At 32.5% G+C, this 19,724-nt stretch overlaps 3 protein-coding genes across 3 annotated transcripts; 1 reads left to right on the top strand and 2 right to left on the bottom strand.

The window, feature by feature from the left end:
• Nucleotides 1–2,309: 2,309 nt before the first annotated feature.
• On the bottom strand, nt 2,310–3,806 carry LOC100797340 (MAM33 domain-containing protein). The gene is made up of 3 exons (NM_001255579.2): nt 3,428–3,806; nt 2,747–3,078; nt 2,310–2,643 (listed from the first exon to the last, which is right to left on the bottom strand). The coding sequence occupies exons 1-3, from the start codon at nt 3,620–3,622 to the stop codon at nt 2,481–2,483; spliced, it is 690 nt and encodes a 229-aa protein (NP_001242508.2). The 5' UTR covers nt 3,623–3,806; the 3' UTR covers nt 2,310–2,480.
• Nucleotides 3,807–10,354: 6,548 nt separating this feature from the next.
• On the bottom strand, nt 10,355–13,071 carry LOC100812644 (uncharacterized). The gene is made up of 5 exons (XM_006585551.4): nt 12,741–13,071; nt 11,967–12,016; nt 11,810–11,862; nt 10,812–11,241; nt 10,355–10,695 (listed from the first exon to the last, which is right to left on the bottom strand). The coding sequence occupies exons 1-4, from the start codon at nt 12,971–12,973 to the stop codon at nt 10,813–10,815; spliced, it is 765 nt and encodes a 254-aa protein (XP_006585614.1). The 5' UTR covers nt 12,974–13,071; the 3' UTR covers nt 10,355–10,695; nt 10,812.
• A 1,925-nt stretch (nt 13,072–14,996) lies between these two features.
• Nucleotides 14,997–17,210, top strand: LOC100796813 (deSI-like protein At4g17486). Its single transcript, XM_003531681.5, has 3 exons — nt 14,997–15,646; nt 15,817–16,104; nt 16,868–17,210. Exons 1-3 carry the CDS (start codon nt 15,511–15,513, stop codon nt 17,095–17,097), a joined length of 654 nt encoding a protein of 217 aa, XP_003531729.1. The 5' UTR covers nt 14,997–15,510; the 3' UTR covers nt 17,098–17,210.
• Nucleotides 17,211–19,724: the final 2,514 nt, after the last annotated feature.

Raw genomic sequence — 19,724 nt, 5'->3', positions numbered from 1 at the left:
AACATCTCATCTAGGCTAGTGAAACTTGTTTGTTATTTCTATTCTCATCTTATTATTCTACTTTTACTTTGGTATCACTGTTTGTATGTATGCCCTATATCAAATTAGTAGCATATCAAACATTAGATATCAGCAATTGTTATTAGTTTATTTCCCTTTCACCTACAAAAGTTAGATCATAGTCATTTCTTCATCTGTAAAGAAACACGCCACGTTAATTATATAAGGCAAATTACATCTATGATAAGGTCTGTATCTTTAATTTCAACTTCCTTTAACAAAATTAAAGAGTAATAGTTGTATTTTGACTTCTTGTTTTTTCTTACCTGGCTAAGATTAATCTTAAAATGATCTTTTTTATAGATTGTTTTACCATATAATTATTCAGTTCAGTTTATACTGTTTTCTTTTTCCGTAGAAATTAAATACTAAATAAAAAAAATTATAATATTCACATGTTGAATTGAGTTGGACTCTCTTTGTTTAGTTTGTACTATCAACCAATTAAAAACCAATTTATATATAATTCTTAAAATAATTTTTACAAAAACTCAATTTTTAATCATGTGCCAATTCATGATCGAATGCACACTGACAATGTTTTTCAATTAAATTATAATTATTCGTTCATTGAACATTTATTGATAAGAATGACCTATATCTTGAAGTATATTTATCGACTTAACATTTCTTGTAGCCTATTAAAAAAAATCATGTACATACCTCTCCCATTCATTAAAAACACCCACGATTCAAGTTTTCATTCAAGTTTTCTTGTCATTTATCCTAACATAGTTTAGTTGTAGTAACTTGAACATGAAATGTTTTAGTTTTTTAGAGATAAAAAAACCATCACTTATTTCATTAAAATGATTAAAAATCATTTTATTAGAGAGATTTTATAAATTAATAAAAACCTCAAAAAATGAAAAACAGAACGGATAAAATATGAAGAGATTTATGTGATGTTTATAACATGAACAAAAATATTAAATGTAAAATTAATTCTAATCCCTTAATATAATTTTATTTAAAATATTACACAATAAAACAATATTTATTAGAAATAAAAAAATTGTTCTCTCTTCCTTTCTTCTCCAAAACTCAACTCCCAAACACACCTTTGCAAAACAAACTTTCTGCATTCAGTAACTTAGACAACCAAATTAACAATCTACAAATACTTGCCTTTCGGTTATAATCATGCTTTGAATTTACGGGCACTGGGGCACAGTTCTGAATTTTGATGGGCATAGCTACTAGCATTACAAGCATAGAGTTGTGTGAAGTTATAACACGAAGTGAGTACGGAAATAATGCTTTTACCTTGGTACCCAAACCAGAGAATTGTCAAATTTTGTTGGATGCCAATTTTATCATAAACCACTAATATCATCAAGCAATAAAATAACTAACCCTAAGCATTGGTATTATTGAAGAGAGACAGAGAGTGTGTATAAGAGTAATCCCAAATCCTAATAACTTACCGGAATCTCACTACTATCCTAGCTAGTCAGATCAGAAAACCTGTGTTTCGGCCAGCTGACCAATCCGGTTTAAGGGTTTGACAAATTCAAACACAGTGACTGGGATAAATTCGGTTATAATAGTGCCTCTGCCATCCAACAAACTCGCTCTCAAACTTGTTCTAACAACTATGGATTTCTATATTCTGTTCTGTGTGGTTGGATTTGAATCACCAAGTTAGCATAAACTTCACTCAGCTGGGAATAGACTAAAAGATTATACCAATGGACAAACAGACAGCCTGCGTATTTCAACATGAATACATAACTGTCCCAGAGGTTACTCGGCCTGAAAGAAATCTGTGGTACTGAAGTCCATCAGGTCCTTCATTTTCAACTAAATAATCAATACTTTGTTAATACAATATTATTAGAGCATGGCAAGTTAGCAACTTCCAAAACTAAAGCCCGCATGTTCCAACCTTTTCAGAATCTGAGTCTGAGCACAACTAGTGATGAACATGTTAAATTACCAACTTTAACTATTGCAGGAGATATACTATGACAATAAATATTTGGCTATAGATGAGATTGATTGGGGCAGCACATGAGGGAAAATGACAATTCAAAAATGGTATGGATAAAGCTCCCACAATTATAAGTAATATCTGCTAAGCCATTATTTTGAAACAAGCTCAAAATAATTGCATCTATTCAGGTGTTGGCTACTAGTAATCAAACATTATTAATCACTGTTCATAAATTGTAAGGCTGAAATCCAAATCATAAAAGTGAATAAACAAGCAGAATATACAGAAGAGAGAAAAACCTTCCAATAACAATGCTGCAATTCACTATCATATATTTGCTCTCTTTTTTCTCAGAAAGAGGGAATCCAGAGCAAAAACCACAAATACAAAGATGTGTACCTGCTTAGATTCACACTTCAGTGACAAAAAAAATACGAGGGATTTAATGGCTTATCTAATCCAGAACAACGAAATTTAAATGCCCTTATTTCCTTTCAATAAAAGATTTAACCCTTTCCATCCATCCTATGAGCTCCACTTTATCCTTGTTTTTCATGTACTGATGCAAGAAACCAGCGAGTTCATCATTTATACCCCTTACTTCCAAGAAATCATAAAGTTTGTCTTGCAACTCATCATCCAATTCCCTGTCAACCAACAGTAAAAAGTGTTGTTAACAAAATTCCAAATCTAGCCTCACCCAAAAATTTAAGCAAACAACTAGGAGTGGAAATGAATCGGTAAACCTACGTGAATTCAGGACCAGCATAGGGCTCAGCTATTATCTTCTCATTTGCACGTATGAACAGCCTTTTTATCTCTATACTGTCAGGCCAGGCAGAGCACATGATTTCCAACACACGACCTTCTCCCTTGGAGATGTTGACAATTACAGTAATGTGCATCTGCATTTCATCAGAATTAACTACACCACCATTTGGAGTTGGAGTTGGAGCAGGAACAGCTCCATCAAACATGGTGACTTCAAGTTTAATGTCTTCATCAGCGTATTGTCTTTTCAACGTAATCCATCGCTCCCCAGCTCGACCATCCACAATAAAGGAATTAAACTTGGTAACAGGCTGCAAAACAAAAAACAGCCCCCTAAGTATTTATGTCCCCAAGGAAGTTGGAAATCTTCCCCAAATGATGCTGATTACAAAGAGGAGAAAAAATTCATAGCAGGCCAATTCATACAAAGAAAATACTAGCAACACACACTTTAATACACTCTCTTTAACATACACTAATATCAAAAGCTGAAATTTGTCAAAAATCACAGAAATTGTGACCCCACTTTTCATATTCTTAACAAGATAGTACAGAGGATGTGTTGAAGAAATAGTAAAAGGTGGTTTGTCTAAGCATTTTGAAGCTTAGAAGCCTTCATCATAGGCAGAATTTAGAGGGAAATGAGAGAAGAAAACGTACGTTGTTGGGAGGAGAGGACTGAAGCTCGTATTGAATCTCGTTGCGGAGGAGTCTCAAGATGTTTCCCTCGAAAGCTGATTTGCGCATGTCGGATATGTAACTTCTTCGAGAAATGCATGGTTGATGCTGAAATTGGTGTGTTAGGGTTAGGGTTAGGGTTAGGGTTTTTCTGAGGGAACGAAATAGGCGTGCCATTGAACAAGAACAACACGCAGTGGGATACACAAGTGCAGGGTTTAGAGGTGAAAAGGGTTTATGACAGTTTTCTCTAGCATAGCACTTAACGGTTGGTTAAGAAAAAAAATCTAAAATTGAAACTCTGAATTATTTAAAATAAAATTGGGACTACCAATTTGAGAATTCAAGCTGTCTTACCGATGACCATCGATAGGGTACTATAGTACTGTCTTTATACTCAATCTCTAAAAAAAAAAAACATTTGTAACTGATTTTATATTTCCGTGGATAATAATTTTAATCATCATTTTTATATCGATTAGATACTTATATACTCATATTTATATTCATAACTCACACTTGTGTATAAAGTTAATAAATCAATAAAGAAACAATAAAAAAGATTATTAAAAATTTAAAATACATTCTTAAATTTAGAAAATATAATATTAAAAACATTCACACATAATATTAAAAACAAATAAACATAATAGTGACTTATCCAAACAAAGTCATAAATAAATAACATTACAAAAATAATCATTCAATATAAAGATTCTTAAAGTTAATGTTCTACTTATTAACAAAAATACTAATTAAACTTAATATTATGTTGTGACAGTACTCTCTAAGACGCATAAAAAATATAATAAAACTAATTAGCTTATAATTATATATTATAAAAAAAATAGATAAGATATTTGACCTCATAATTAGAATCAACTTCTTCATACTGCTACAAGCGTTTATCTCCAAAGTCTATATATTACTTTTGTCCACTAATACCAATGGAAACTAGAACATGACAAGAAGGAAAATTCTTTAGACTATAAAAAATAATTATTAAAACTACCAATAGAGGATAGAACAACCCTAATTGAATAAATATAATAATAATATTTTCATTACTTTGTTGCTTATGTTTCAACCAGCTTTGTGCACACATAAGTGCCTCCAAAGTAAACTCATGAAGCCTAGAATGATGAGGACTCAATAGCCTACCTCATGTGTTAAAAGCAGATTGTGAAGCAATAGTTGAAATTGAGATTGTCAAAACATCCTTAGCAGTTTTCTGAATAATTGGATACTTGATCCCATTTGTTTTCCACCATCCAACAATGTCAAATTAGCACTCCTAGGCAAAACTTTCTCATCCAAGTAGAGATCTAGTTCAGACTTTGTTTATATCTCAATTGTTTCATTCACAAATGAGTCATAGTCACTAAGGAAATTGCTAACATTCAGATTATCCAAGTTTGACTCAATATCATTTTCATGTGAAATTGCATTTTCCACCATTCCCTTAGCCTTAACTTGATACTCTTCAAACAATGAATAGCATAACTTCCTGATTTTGTTAATTTCAATTAAAGATGAACTTTCATAAAGCTTAGGAAATAAGTAGTTAATAAATAATAATTTAAGTGATATTTTATGTGAGTTTTCGGGTTATTTCATGTATTTTCTTGCCAGAACTCGCATTTGGACATTAGTTTTTACCTTGTAGAAGTACAATTGCTCAATCAAGTGATAGAGTTGGAAAATGCACAATTTCATGAAGATCTGATGTTATTTTCACTTGGTAACGGTCATGGTACATTGATCATAGTTGTGGTCAACCAGGAAGGTCATTGTCAATCATGAAGGCCCTCATCATTTCACAACATCTTAAGCTTCAGTGCCAGGATTCCGATAATGGTCGTGGTGGATATCACGAAGATCATAGTGAGCTTAGTTACGGGAAATTATCTTTAAATATCATATTGGAATATTTATCTATAATGTGCCTAATTATAGTAATTATATTTAGGAGTCTATAAATGATAAGCTGGATTTTGTACTTTAGGGATTCAAGATTCATTACACATTTTACGAATAACGAGAGCTTTTGAGAAGAGAACTCCACCGAAAACAATTGGGATCCAAATCTGTAAGGGTTTTTGATCTCTTTTATATCTAATTCAATATTGTATGTTATTTAGTTATTCTATGGTCATAGTTAACTAAACCCCTTAGAATTTAGATTATGATGTAGTTGTAACCATGTACTCTAATAACTCTTTTTAATAAATTTCTTCAATGTTATTCATTTAATTGTGTCCTTCTATCGCTTTCACTTTTATATTGGAATCGATCGCTCTGATTATTAGTTAATTACGTGTTTGTGACCATATTCTCGTAATTAACTGACATATAGAATGATAGGTTCATAAAGTTTGCACGACCAAATTGGCAGCATGAATTCCCTTTTTACAAACTTCTATGTTATTTATCCTTAACTCTAAATTAAATCTCAAATGACAATGCATGATTGATTTAGGGGGAAGAGTGTTCTTAGACCTTGACCATCATAGGCTGATAGTTAAAAAAAAGGTATTAGGCAATTAATTGGTAACTTAAAGTTTTTAATTAAAATAAGAATTATGGGAAAATCAGTACATATGAAATCGTAATCTAAGTCGCTTTTATTCATACATATCTCTTCTTTGAAATTGTTATCTATCTTTAGTTTTATTTTCTGAACGCAAGCACAAACAATCTCTAACTCAAGATAAAAACCCAAAATTATTTAGATTATGTGATTTAGATTATTTAGGAACACAACTAGTCTCAAGGATATAACATCCAGACTTTTCGAGTCCATTGTTATTACTGTGTAGGATACATTTGCCCTTAGTGAGTATATATATTTTACGTATCTGTACTCCAGCAACTTAAATTTGTATCTTTGTTCTAAAATAATAGCAATCCTCATAATTCCATGAACAAAATACCAATATTTTGCAATTTTGGCAACCATTTTTGTAGCCATATTTTTAATAGATACAATTGAACAAATTTGCCATTGTTGCAAAGAGAGCTTTATTTCACACATCAAAGGGAAGAATGAATTGGTTGTTGGATATAGTGTCCCCAAAAAGCATTTCAGTAACATGGTTAAAAACTTTCAACCTACTACAAATCTTTCTTGCAATTTTCCACTCATCTGATGTAGGCAAACATGTATATAAATGTTCATCTAGTTTTGCAATCCAACAACAAACATGTCATGAGTGGATTTCATCTAGTTTTACAATCAAGAATGTAGTTAAAACAATTCTACTTCCAATCCTTCCTAAATATCCCATGATGTTCGCCTTTTCATATTCATATATCTTCATAATATCATTATTTATTGTGTTTCGACTTGAAATCTTAAAGAAAGGTTGAAGACCTGAAGAATATATTTTGAACTCCAAATGTTTCACCATTGAAAGTGGATACTCATGAACTATAATCATGTTAGCAAGGTTTTTTCTTGATTGCTCTGGATCAAAAGTATAGTTACTTATAAAAGTACTTGACTCATTTGCCTTCTTTTGTTCTTTCAACAAAAGTGATTGTTTGATATTCCTATATGGTTTCCTTTTACAAGTTGCCTAGTGTTTATGCAAATGATTTTTTCCATGAGATCTCTTGGCCATCAAATGCTTGTTGCAATAATTGCACACTGCCTTCTCTTCACCATTGATCTCTCTTCTCTTGAAATGGTTCCAAACAATAGATATCTTCCTTTTTTTCATCCTAGGTTACTTCAAAATCATTACTTTCATCTACATTAATAGGAGGAAGGGTTAGATTGATCTTTAACACTAGAACTATTCACATGATTACTACTTATAGATTCCTTTGAAGGAGACACATAATGTTGACTTTCCATTTATAATTAACATTAACATTATTTGAAAAAGTAATCAATAAAAAATTACATTTTGTACTGATCCATAAATAATATAAATTTAGAGCATTAAATTGTAACAAATAGTATAGATCTACACTTTGATGAAATGTTATAGCAAACAAAATATTGTAACAGCATGCACCGTGGCATTAAAATCCATGAATTTAGAAATCAGAATATTGTTCACAATTGAAACACCAAATAGAATATTATAATTAATTTTCAGTTCACGAGACACCAAACAAAATGTTTAGCAAACAAAATATTGGTTCACAACTAAAATACATAAACTTCTCGTTTCTCATTTCAACATGATGAAATTAGGAAATAATTTTCAGTTCATAGTCCTAATAATTTAGCAATTTTCAATTCAAAAGTAAATGAATATTATTAAGAAAATTTTCTGATTTCAGTACAATCTAGCATGAAAGGGAAAAAACAAACCCGGTGCAGCGAGAGTCAACGTGAACATGACGCACAACTTGACGACACTAGAAATCTCGAACTTGAACTTGGTGCACAGTTTGGCGTTGAGATTTGAGAAGAGGCACAATTTTAATTTTTTGCATTCTTAAATTATTCTTTAATATATATAACTATTTTTATTTTCTTCATGAACCTTTAAGATGTAATTTCTGTCACTTTTTCAAAAAAATTGTTATTACTACTTTTTATAATTACTTTTTTTTCTTTTAAAAAAAAATAAAGATAGAGATATGAAGTGTCTCTTTTTCGACTATATTAATAGAGATTGAGTTTGACACAAGAAGTGCCGAAAACAATCAAATTAAGTACGGTACATTCAGGAACAAAAAATTAAAAGGCACAACCATTAGATATTAATAAGAGGCACAATGCATGTCTGCGTGAACGTGGAGGTGGAGAACTTAATCATTAGATATTTAGATTTAGGATTTTGATACTTTTTATCAGTAATAAAATTAAAAAATGTATATATTTTTTAAATAAAAAATTATATTATATAGTGTAAGTAACATATTATAATTATATATATATATATCGGTGATATGCGTAGAATGTGATGAGATAGGTACTATACTATTTGTATTCGTTCTCATACTCGCATAAGTTTGCATGTAAATACCTGCTCTATACTTGACCTAATATGCGGTAAATACCCTTCCTGCTTATGGATGTTTTAGCGGATGCTCATAAGATCCATATAAACTTTGTCATCCATAATTGTCTATTTATGTATTGTGATTCAAAAATTACAATTGCAAAGATTTGCATGGAAAATTATTTTGATGAATCCTCTTAACTTACTTTGAGTAAAAAGAAGGGAAAAAAAACCAAAAATTACTCATTTTTTTTACATGTGTTGTATAGATATCACTAGTCAATCAGTTCATTGTATATACATAAATTATTATAAACTCTCTTTTATTGTTTTTTATTCTCACGGGTAAAAAATATTAGATATTGCTAATGAAGTAGCCCCAAAGCCTCTCCCTCCACCACAAATACACAAGGACTCATCCAATCTGATTTGGCCAACATGAAATGACCATATTGGTCACGAATACACATACCCCAGCTAGTTGCATGGAAGTCTACATCCCAAGTTGTGTTGCTTTCACTCTTAGGTCAGTTTGGTTGAGGGCAAATATGAGGGGGGAGGAGAGAAGAGGAGGGAAGAAAGGTTGGTACAACGATTTGGTTGAGCTGATCAGTGATGAATTTTTTGAAGAAAAAAAAGGTGGGACCCAAGAGTACAAAAGTCCTCTCAAAATTGAGCAAAAACAAGCAGAATTTTTCCCTGTTCACATGCATGACCATCTTGCCCTTAGGAAAAGTGCATTCAACACTACTTGTCCTTTTCTTTTCTCCCTTGTGAAATACAAATAGGCAATTTTATCCATAATTAACAATTTTAATTTAAATATTTCTCTTCAACCAAATCACATTCATTTTTACTCTACTTCTTACTTATGTCTCTTCTTTTCTTTTCTCATCAATTTTCTTCCATTCTCTCTCTTTCTTTCTTCATAACCAAATACTACCTTAATAATGAAATGCTATCAGTTTATTCCACTTTATTTTTTACCTTCATTCTTAATTTGTGGATAGGCCCAAATGGTCCACGGGCCAACCTAATCTGGAATTTTTTTTTCTCTTTTTAAAACTTTTAATTTATTTTTTATATGGGTGAATGAACTAATCCATAAAGCCACGTACTAAACCCATTTAATCTGCAAATTTTCACAGATCAACCCAACATTGTTCACATTCCAAATAACCTTTTTCTAGAATAGAAAAGGGGTGACGCTTGAGATTTATGGAGTGCAGGAAGAAACACCCACACATAAACAAATCAAGATTAAGCCTGTGCATAGCATATGTTATGCATTGTCATACCAAGCTTTATCCAGAAATACTGCCTCCAAGTTCCAAGGTATTTTACTCGATAACTACCCGCGCCGTAGACTCTAGCCACTCAAAATTCCCTAAAAAAGGATGACCGAGCAAGATTACTAGCCAAAAAGGTGATTGAAATCGTGCTCTTTGAATATGTAAGGGAAAAAGTAAGGGTTACAACTTATAATTAAGCTCTTTACTTCTAAGGACGCTTTAAACCCATGAACTAAATTTACCAACAGTACCCGAGGTCCTAACTCCTGAGCATAAAAATATTGACCAGCGGTTCACGCAGAAGAATAAGAGACAACAAGTGTGAGTTGACTAAATTTTGGTTCAGTTTTGATTCACTCAAATGATAGTCCAAGAGTGATCAAATCCAACCCTATTTGAAACCCACATCATTTCCCATGACTACGAAGAACCTCAATTTCTCTGCACATTTGACAACCACTTAAAGATCGCAATCTTGCTTCTTGTCATTACTGTTCCTGCTGCCTTCATCTGTCACACCCACATCTAAGGGGAAAAGAAGATAGGGAAGAAGAGACACTAGTCCCAAATAACAGCAATTTGGATTCAATTAATGGGTTAAACATCACGCGAGACAGCTCCATTAAGTTGAGAAACAAATCTAACATCAAGAAAAATTTTGGCATAAAAAAAAATAACTTAGAGGACTTAATTCAATAAAAAAATGTTGAAGAACTAAACTGAACTTAGAGGACTTACATTAAAGGTAGAGGATGAAGAGATGCATCCAAAGTTCACTCCCCAAAGCATTCAAAATGATCATAGCCTAGAAAAAATCTATTTACTGGATTCTTACATGATTGCAGACAGCTTAGAGTCCAACTAGGAATTGCTTTCTAGATTCCACATATGGCAACTTAACTAATGCACCAGCAATAGCTTTCCCATTTAAATCTTCCTTCCCAATAAAACTTGAAAATTCTTTGGCAGATGAAGGAGGATTCACAGGTTAGGTAATCTGTGAAACATTACTAAATAACTATTCACTTCTTGAGAAAAATATCAATATAAAACCCTGTAGCTTTTGATCAACTATGTCTATGAACTTCAAAAAATTTCTCAAGATCCTAGTACCTTATGAAGCCCCTCCACTTTGGTTTCCCTTGGGATCCTGAAGAGAAGGATTTGGAGTTGCTACTGAACCCTTGGTCTCTTCACGTAATTTGGGCTTTGACTTGAGAATATCATGCTTACCAGAATGGTCTTCATCTACAGCTTTATTTGATGCAGAATCAGTGGTACTTGGGTCCCTTGGTGCAGAAGAATTTAGGCGTTTTTTCTCATCATCAGTTGCCTGATTTTCTCCAAGGTTGCTGCCTGAATGTTTCTTTGTTTCAACCACAATCTCCTTCACAGCCTCTTCAAGTTTCTCAAGTCTTACTTTCACCTGTGCAAGCTGGGGATCAGATTTTTCTTCCTTTTCCTCTGGAGGGTTTAGTTCCATTTCTTTTTCTTTTTCCTTCGCTTCTTCTTCTTCTTTCAGCTTCCTTTTCTGCTCCACTTCCTATGAAGTGATATGGTAAAAAAAACCATTATCAGGGAGGAAAATCAACCCAAAAATGGAGTATTCATCCAATTATTTAAATGTGTAATTACTAGGTCAAATTGATACACAAATATAAACCCACAATTTTTGTTCATAAAGGTACAACAAAAAACTGGTCCAACGAAAACATAGAATATAATCTAAAAAACTAACATATATCAAATAAATAGTAAACTAGTAGCACACCGCATCACTCATTAGTTCTCAGCCTGCAATTCCACAGTGCCACCACAGCAAACAATTTTAGAATTATAAGTATCAAATATTATATACATCACCAATGTCTAGTCAGGAAAACAAAATGGATCAGAACACCAAATAGTCTGTACAAGTCTCTTGTTAGATTCTCATACTAGAAGTTTCATTTCCAAAGGATTCCATACAGAGTACTTTGGACAGAGCCCTGAACTGAATGCTCAGATTATGAACAGGAATACGATGATCACAAGCATCCTACCAACATTTATATGATGCTCGAAATTGCACCCTTATATTACAATATCAGAACAAAGGAAAGACAACGTACCACTTCCATTTTTCTCATTTCATAACGAGCATACTGTGCCACCAAATATACAGCTGGGTGGAAAAAATTTACTCAGATGGTTGCCCTTAGCAGCAGAATCTTTTGAAATAATAAGGCTAATGATAGAAGAAAAACTTGAAAATGTGAAGTATCATACCCACGGAAGGCAAGCACGCAAAAAAGAACTGTACAAGATGGAAATCAAACCTGACCAAGAAAAATAGAGATGCAGAGTAAGAATATTTTTCATCTATTAACAGTATAACAAATAGAGTAATCTCCCCTACCTCGTCAAAAAATAAAAAAGAGTAAATCCTTACTTTAGTCTTCATATTGTATGCTTCAGTCATTTTAGACTTTAGTCCTTACTTGGCCTTTTTAATTTCACTCTGGTCTCTAACTTTGAAATTCATGATTTGCTCTGGTCATTTTCCACTGCCTTTTCTACTAATGTTAAGATAAGGACCAATATGAAGGATGTTTTAGTCCCTGACTTTAAAAAAGCATCATTTACAGTAATCATTTTCCATGAGGAAAGCTTATTGTACCGAAATTATTTTGATTTAATGACTTATAAAAGTGACTTATGATCTTATAAATTCTTTTTTCAACAAATTTCACAATATTAGCTTATCAAAATAAGTTCGTGGTATCAACTCGAAAGCAACAAGCCTTGTGAACAAGTACTCAATCTAACAACTCACCCAAATGCAAAAGGATCATTGCAGACATTTTTTAATTTAAGGAAAAAATGAACAGGTTTTTTAGAGTATATACTTGTAGCTTGAAACTCCAAATGTGGTAGTAAAAAACAGATCCAAAGAGAGGTAGTGAAGTAGACATATTAAGTGCAGCGAAGGTGCTCGACGAAATGCGAAAGAGAGCGAGAGGTGAAAGAGTAAACATAGTTAACGGGAAGGAAAAGGGATACCCAAACTTCCTCTTCTTAGGGGGGTCGCTGAAAAGGATCTTAGCGGCAGTCACCATGTCCAGATTCTCCAGCTGCCGATACCTTTCATCAACGATCATGTTTTTGTTGTTGTTCTTGTTGGCTGATGAAGTGCAAAAGGAATAATAAGTGGTCTTGGCGTTGGTGGAGAATGACGTTGTCAGAAACTTGAATCGCTCCGAGGAGCGCAACCACCTTACTCCGCCGCCAAGCATAGATTGATCACAGAAAACATCCACCTCCAATTCAAATACCCACCCCCGTCTACAGTCTCCGTTAATTTATTTAGCAAAAGTTAACAAAAAAAATGTTCTCCGCTAAAAACAACACATGAAGTTTATAGCCAAAGCCAATAATGTTTTTTTTCTTCTTTTTTTATTTATTTATAATAAAATACTTATACTACTTTATTCATAATAATAAGAGTGGGAATACAAATAAGAATAAGTTTTTTTTAAAAAAACGAGAACAAACATATAATCTTGACGCTCTAGTGAAAGAATGAGTAACATAATTTGTTAATCTCTTTATAAAACTCACCACTTAATTAAAAAAGCTAGAAAAAAGGTGTGTACATTTAGACACGAAAATAATAATGTTTTTTCTTCCTTTATGCACTTTACGAAAATATTTTATATTGCTTAATAAAATAAAATGTAAGAAAAATCCAGTCTTAAATATTAAATTAAAAGTTAAATCTTTTCTTTTTTTAAATATAGTGAAATTATTTCATTTGACTTAATGAGATTTAGATTCTTTTAACAATGTCTTCATTTATTAGAAGAAGTTGCTATTTTAATTTATAATAAGTATTCTTTTCTCATTTTTTTTATCACGAATTTAGTTTTTAAAATTAATAGATAATAGACTCATAATGCATGGGAAAAAACTATGAAATATCATTTGTATTTTTATATTATAATATAACTTTTAAAATTTAAAATTATAGTTCAGATTTTTGTTGGTGAAACTCCATCCTTTAGTAGATGATTTATACCAATAACATAATATATCAAAATGAATAACTTGTCTTTTGTAAAACAATTTCATATATAAATAAATTATATTTCAAAAGACAGTTTTCTTTGTTTGTATTTTTTTATTATAAAAATATGACAACTAAAAGAGATCATAAATTATTTGTAAATAATTATAAATTACTTCATTAATTAAAAAAAATAGACAAATTGGCCATTTTGTTGGGGCTAAACAAGCAATTTGTGTTTCACTCCTCCATTATTTTTAATTTACAATAATTTATTTATATTGTTCAATTAGTTATGTTACACTCCTCGATCACTTTTAATTATATTAAAGTAAATAATTTTTAAATTTTGAAATAGGAAATGAATGTCCAACTGTCCAAGATCACGTTAAGTGTAGCTCCCCAAATATTGCAAAAAATATGCGCCAATAGTTAAATAAATTCACGTTCGAAAATGAAGTCAAGTTTCTGTAATTCGTCTTTATCCATTTAAATAAATTCAAACAGATAATTTTTTTTATAATAAAACAAAGTAATAATTTAGTTAAATAACAATTCCACTATTGTTAAAATACACCAAGAAAATAACAATACGTGTACCACTATCTGTTGTCTCTCGTTCTCATTTCTTGTAGCTAACACGTTCTTAAACCAATTTCTTGTAGCTAATACGTTCTTAATACAATTTCTGTCTCTCGTTCTTATTTCTTGCTATTCTGTCCATGGCCTCAAAACCGGTTGTGGAATATCTCAATTTCTGTTTAAAAATCCATGTCACGAATCTCAACCACGTGAAATTAGAATTTGTTGGTGCTATTATTTACCACACCCACATGAGGACCAAGTTAAAGCCTATGATATACATGATTATAATCACCCAAAAACAACTTCAAAACAACAAAGAGAGGCCTAATTAACAACTAATTCTACCACTTTCCGAGGTCAAAGTCACTAAGTCAGTGTCTTTTCTATCTCGTTTACTTCACTTGACTTCGGATAGAAGGGTAGATTCCAAAAAGAAGAGTACGAGTTAGTGTGATTCATAACATCAACACTGCCAGTGCCATATACCTAATTAAATTCTTTAATCCAAAAAAAGTTGTTAATTGAATCCATTATCATATGTCCATACCCCACCCCCCTTTCCCCGAAAGCCATCATGACCCTCCCCTTTTCTTTACTTTAAGATCAAAACTCCACTAACTAAACACAGTTGGTTATATATATATACACATAACATAACATGGAACCCCCCACCCATACGCCATAATTATGAGCAAACGTTACTTTCTTTGTCCTAATAAATTCTTTTCAAAAGAAAAAAAAAAAAATCAGATCCTACATCCGAGACCACCAGCTCATGCTTGAGGCAAAACCGTAATTTCGCCACAAATCAAACCCATTCAATTCCAAAACTCCGATTTATAAATACATTTACATGCGTATGTAACACACTATATATACTCTCAATAAACAGACAAGCACCGGCAGCACCCGCCGCCGGTGGAACCCATTAGCAAAGCACCACAACACAAGAACCTTCTCATTCCCTTCTTCTTCTCCTTCCTCCTCATCTTCTACCCATTTTCCATTTTATAAAAATTCGAATACCCAATTGGGAAAAAGCAAACAACTTTGCTAACACTCGGTGAAAAAAAAAAACGCATTCCGCCTTCAGTCCTTCGTTTCGCATTGAGCTCTGTTTCTTTTCCAGATGAAACGGCGATGAAGTAGCTGTCGTTTTTCGAATCAGAACGCCACCGCAGAATGCTGTGCAGGAGGAGCTCCAAAAACGGCGTCGGCTCGGGATCGGTGCCGGTGCACCTCAACGTCTACGATCTGACACCCATCAACGGTTACGCTTACTGGTTCGGCCTCGGAGTGTACCATTCTGGCGTGCAAGGTACGTCGGAATAAAAACAATTTTTTTTTCTCTCTACCCCTTTTGAATCTGCGCAAGAACCCACCTCAGATCTACGATCTACGACAAAAAACAGCTACTGGGTCTCTCTCTTTCTTCTTCAACTGAATAAAAATTGAAATTTTCATTTTTTGTTGTTGTCGTGGGTGCAGTTCATGACGTTGAGTTTGCGTTCGGGGCTCACGAGTATCCTTCGACGGGGATATTCGAAGGGGAACCGAAGAGGTGCGAAGGTTTCGCGTTCAGGAAAACGATTCTGATCGGAAAAACTGATATGGGACCCTGTGAGGTTAGGGCAGTGATGGAAGAACTTGCTGCTGAGTACAGAGGGAATGCTTACAATCTCATCACAAAGAATTGCAACCATTTCTGCAACGATGCTTGTCTTAGACTCACCGGAAATCCTATTCCAAGTTGGGTCAATCGTCTTGCTCGAATTGGTAAGTGGTAACATACCATTGACTATTCACTAGTTCACTAGTTACTACTATTGCTACCACAACAACAACGTTAACTCAACATGGTTATTTTTTTTTTAAATGATTAAATTAGTGTCTATTAGTCTATTATTGGTCGTTTTCAGCTCAGGTGTGTTCTTGTTTGCTTGTTGAAATTTGAAATTTGAAAATTGAGAATGAAGTCGTGGTGTTGATTATTTGGTGAAATTTTGTAAACGCAATAAAATATAGTTTTTCGGTGATGTGGAAATTAGTTGGATATAGGACATAGCGACCACGGTAAAATTTAAAAATAGTTATTGCTGACTTGTTTTGTAGAGGATGGAACAAAGTGAGTGAAAAAGAAAGGATAATTTAGAAGAGATAAAAAGAAATTACTTTGGAATTATATTTGATTCGTTTGTAAGGACATGAAAATTGTTACGGAAAATTGAGTGACAGTGATGATGCTGACAACTGCTAGTCATCTGCCACGTGATATGTTTAAAAAAAAAATTGTGATACGCCTCTTTTTTCTGCTTCTTATTTTACCAGCTGTGAATTTGTTGATTCTATGTGTGACAGTGATTGAGGTAAACGAAGTTTGGGATTAAAATGAGGAAGAGAGACTAGTATTTAATTTTTCTTTGGATTCTAGTTTAAACAATTTAATTTTCCCGAATTTTCAATTGAAACTTTAGGTTGATTTGTTGGTTCAGGTGATTAATTTTATGGTTGGATGGATTGGTTTATTATTGTGTTGCAGGATTTATGTGCAATTGTGTTCTTCCCGTGACATTGAACTCAACAAAAGTTAGGCATCACAAGATAGAAGACAAACAATGTGAAGAAGAGAAGCAAGCATTAGCGAGTGAGCCAAAGAAGCTTAATTCTTCAAATTCATCTTCCCCTAAGGGACTGCGTAGGGGAAGGAGTAGAACTCGACGTGCCCTCCCTCCATCTTCACCTTTGATTATTGGTTCTTCTTCATCTTGATGCCCAAACTCTTGATTTTTTTTCTTCCTCTTTTTGATTTGGCCAATTACAGAAGTTGCTCTAACGAAGAAAGGCAACAGATTGGATTTTCAATTTAAAATTGTTTTTCTTCATTCTTTACATCCAATGACCTATATATATATATATATATATATATATATATAAACCCGCAGGATGCCCGGATTCACAACTGCTTTGGTTGATGTGAAAGAAGACCACTGGGGAGAAATTGCTACCCCACGAAGACGACGAGGGGAAGGAAATAGGAATTTGAACCAATACTCTTGTTTTATTAGTAATAATTCGAAGCTGGGCATGTTACATCAAACATATAGGATTATTGCTTATATATATATGATAGAAGTTGGTAAACATGATATAATAGTACAATTTTATGATTTATGAAATTTTACTAATAATATTTTAAAGTTTAAACATTAATCTACTATCTACTATACATAAGAGATAATTTTCAAGTTTTAATATTAACTAGATAGTTATCGGAGATAGTAAAAAAAAAAAGTTGTACGTGACTATAAAAGAACTATTGGGTAAATACCATTTTTGTTCTGAAGTGTGTTACACGTGACATGAGAAGGACTAATTCATCAAGCATATTTAGGATAGACTAATTTGTAAGTTTTGATATTTGTAAAAATGAAAAAATAAATATTCCTGTAACCAACCTCCTTAGTTATCGTCGTCCATCTCCTTTATTACTTTTATCTTCTTCTCCTTGGTTTGTGCATGGCTGTAAGTGACATACAAAGCCAACCGCCATTGTTTTTTGTTTGATCACTATCTTCTAACAAACTTCGTGGGTCGATTGCCATAGGGTGGATCGTCACTAAAAAACTGGATTTAACGGGGAGTTATTGTCAAACAAAAGTAAAATTTATAGTTCTATTATGTTCGCAAGAGTTGGGTGAACTAATAAAATTGAACAACTTAGGTAAAGAAAAAAAGTCTTACATATTACTATTCCTTTCCATAAACCTTCAGTTTATATGTATTCTTACTGTCTTTGTTGGAGTTTATGCTAATGCATGTCATGCTTTTAAAATAATAAAATCAATGAGATTTAACCCAATTGGTTGTAAAAAAAAATTAGTACTCGTTTCGTCTTTAAAAAAACGCTAGCCAACCCCAAAAATAATGTATTTCTTTTTTAATTCTTAAGTTCTGTTTAAAATGAAAAATATATATGGAATGGAATGGAACCAACGCATTGAGTCTCTATAGAAGCAGACATTATCTAGTTTTTTTTATTCTGTCGAAGTCGTAAATGATGATGAACTAATGACAAATTACAACCGCCATGATTCATCCTCTGTTACACACATGCTAAGATGTATAAACCACATAAATGTATAGTTGCCAAAATGTTTGCCAAGCAGTGAGAGATGGAGAGACATGGACTACAGAAGAACACTTTGGTGCTGTCATTTTCTGTCAATCTCTGTCCCTATTGTTTCATTTTTCTTTTTTTAGTGTCATGACTTTTGCCGTTTGGACTTACCACTTTTTTCCTCCAAAGGGACTATTAGAGTCAACAAAAGCTGGATGTTAGAACAACAACTTTTGACCACCAAAGCAATAATGGACTCAATGAAATGAGCAGAACTACATATGTAGTTTTCTTTCATTTCCTTTTCCCTTTTTCTCTCCATACAAAATTTTCATGGCTAAGATTAAGATCAACAAAATGATTGAGGAAGTAAATCCAATCCACGATGCTTCGTTAAAATAATGTCATCTTCATAAATTTCTTTTACAAAACCAACCTACTTAGCTTAACTGTGGAGGCAAGTAACTTTGTGGAAAAGGACAAACATTTACCCGTTGCATTGGAGAGTTGCGAAAACTTGCTGCATATATATTGTTTTCAACTTATTTTGAAGAAATAATCATTTTTATTAGCTTTTTCAGTGAAATTATAAAAGAAAATGTGCTCTAAAAAAAGTATTGTCTACTATGGCCGATAATGACTATTGGCAAGTGTGACCATTTTGTTAAGAATATAATCCTCGAGGATTTAACAAATTCACTATTATTTGAAATAGTTATTATGATAATGAATTGAATTTGGATTGAAACAAAGTAACAAATCACAAGTATGCAAGCAACAACAATGTAATTCAACAGAATAAGAATAGCAAAAGTTATGCAACCCTTCTGAATTTCCCATATTGTTACCTCCTCTTCCGCCCCTAAAAATTGAAATTAAGAAAAAGGATGAATAGTTTAAATGAGGATACAAATGCATCAAAACTGATCAAGAAATCACATAAATACATATATACAACTCTTATATATAATTCACTATCACTTACACACAACTTACACCGCTACATCTAGCAGTTACTTATTTTCTTCATAATTATAGTATAATGAATCAAAAGAGTTTAATTCGGTTGGTTAAACACGTGCATGAGTTATATTGTGTAAGTCCCTTAGAGCATCTACAATGAAAGTTGTTTAAGAAAAAAAAAATTATTTTAATGTGTCACATGTGATTTTGACTTATTTAAAATTGAAGATAATTATTTATATAAGTAACTATTGTTAATGAATAGTTTAACTTTGTATTAAACATAGGAGAGAAAAATAAAATATTTGTGAGTTAA

Source organism: Glycine max, chromosome 8 (genome assembly GCF_000004515.6).
Source record: "Glycine max cultivar Williams 82 chromosome 8, Glycine_max_v4.0, whole genome shotgun sequence".
Taxonomy (NCBI): domain Eukaryota; kingdom Viridiplantae; phylum Streptophyta; class Magnoliopsida; order Fabales; family Fabaceae; genus Glycine; species Glycine max.
The sequence above is the reverse complement of the archived record's forward strand: the minus strand, read 5'-3'. Positions and strand labels throughout refer to the sequence as shown.

Bases quoted from the DNA above. Each gene is read 5' to 3' on its own strand.
- LOC100796813 (XM_003531681.5), top strand. From the start codon at position 15,511: ATGCTGTGCAGGAGGAGCTCCAAAAACGGCGTCGGCTCGGGATCGGTG. The intron at 15,647-15,816 runs GTACGTCGGAAT...TCGTGGGTGCAG, and splicing joins GTACCATTCTGGCGTGCAAG to TTCATGACGTTGAGTTTGCG. The intron at 16,105-16,867 runs GTAAGTGGTAAC...ATTGTGTTGCAG, and splicing joins CAATCGTCTTGCTCGAATTG to GATTTATGTGCAATTGTGTT.
- LOC100812644 (XM_006585551.4), bottom strand. From the start codon at position 12,973: ATGCTTGGCGGCGGAGTAAGGTGGTTGCGCTCCTCGGAGCGATTCAAG. The intron at 12,017-12,740 runs GTATCCCTTTTC...TTTCTTGGTCAG, and splicing joins CCTAAGAAGAGGAAGTTTGG to GTTTGATTTCCATCTTGTAC. The intron at 11,242-11,809 runs GTACGTTGTCTT...ATCACTTCATAG, and splicing joins AAATGAGAAAAATGGAAGTG to GAAGTGGAGCAGAAAAGGAA.
- LOC100797340 (NM_001255579.2), bottom strand. From the start codon at position 3,622: ATGGCACGCCTATTTCGTTCCCTCAGAAAAACCCTAACCCTAACCCTA. The intron at 3,079-3,427 runs GTACGTTTTCTT...TTTGTTTTGCAG, and splicing joins AGTCCTCTCCTCCCAACAAC to CCTGTTACCAAGTTTAATTC. The intron at 2,644-2,746 runs GTAGGTTTACCG...GTTGGTTGACAG, and splicing joins TATGCTGGTCCTGAATTCAC to GGAATTGGATGATGAGTTGC.